Source organism: Empidonax traillii, unplaced genomic scaffold (genome assembly GCF_003031625.1).
Source record: "Empidonax traillii isolate 1590-97213 ecotype Southwest subspecies unplaced genomic scaffold, ASM303162v1 scaffold135:size1941959, whole genome shotgun sequence".
Lineage (NCBI taxonomy): Eukaryota > Metazoa > Chordata > Aves > Passeriformes > Tyrannidae > Empidonax > Empidonax traillii.
In genome coordinates, this window is record NW_020955328.1 from 1940576 (window position 1) to 1941016 (window position 441).

A 441-nucleotide genomic window follows, 5' to 3' on the forward strand; every position below is an offset into this window, starting at 1 on the left:
CGCGGACAGCGGTACCGGCCCGTGTCCCGCTCCCCGCACTCCCCGCACGGCCCCGCAGCCCTCATGGCCGCCCCCAGCCCTCACTCAGCCAGGCTGGCTAATCCACCGCCGAGACTCCCGGCCAGGCTGGCTAATCCACCGCCGAGCGCTCACCCAGCCAGGCTCGCTAATCCACCGCCGAGCGCTCACCCAGCCAGGCTCGCTAATCCACCGCCGAGCGCGGCCCCGCCCTCTCCGAGGACCGGGATTGTCCAGAAATAGAGATGGAAAATGTGGATATCTAGAGATAGCGGCAGATATATAAGGAAACAGAGATATCTAGAGATATCTATAGAGGCAGAGAGATCCACAGATATCTATAGAGAGATTAGGTATATATATAGATATAGATTTCTATATTATATAGAAATAGAGATGGAAAAAGGGGGACCAATAGAGATA

General features: G+C 55.8%; 1 protein-coding gene across 1 annotated transcript in view; it reads right to left on the reverse strand.

Moving 5' to 3' along the window:
• The window catches only part of ZNHIT3 (zinc finger HIT-type containing 3), a 7808-nt gene extending 7743 nt beyond the window's left edge, over nt 1-65 (reverse strand). The window contains exon 1 of the mRNA XM_027883785.1: nt 16-65. Within this exon, the coding sequence (XP_027739586.1) occupies nt 16-65 (50 nt within the window). The remainder of the gene's footprint in view (nt 1-15) is intronic.
• Nucleotides 66-441: the final 376 nt, after the last annotated feature.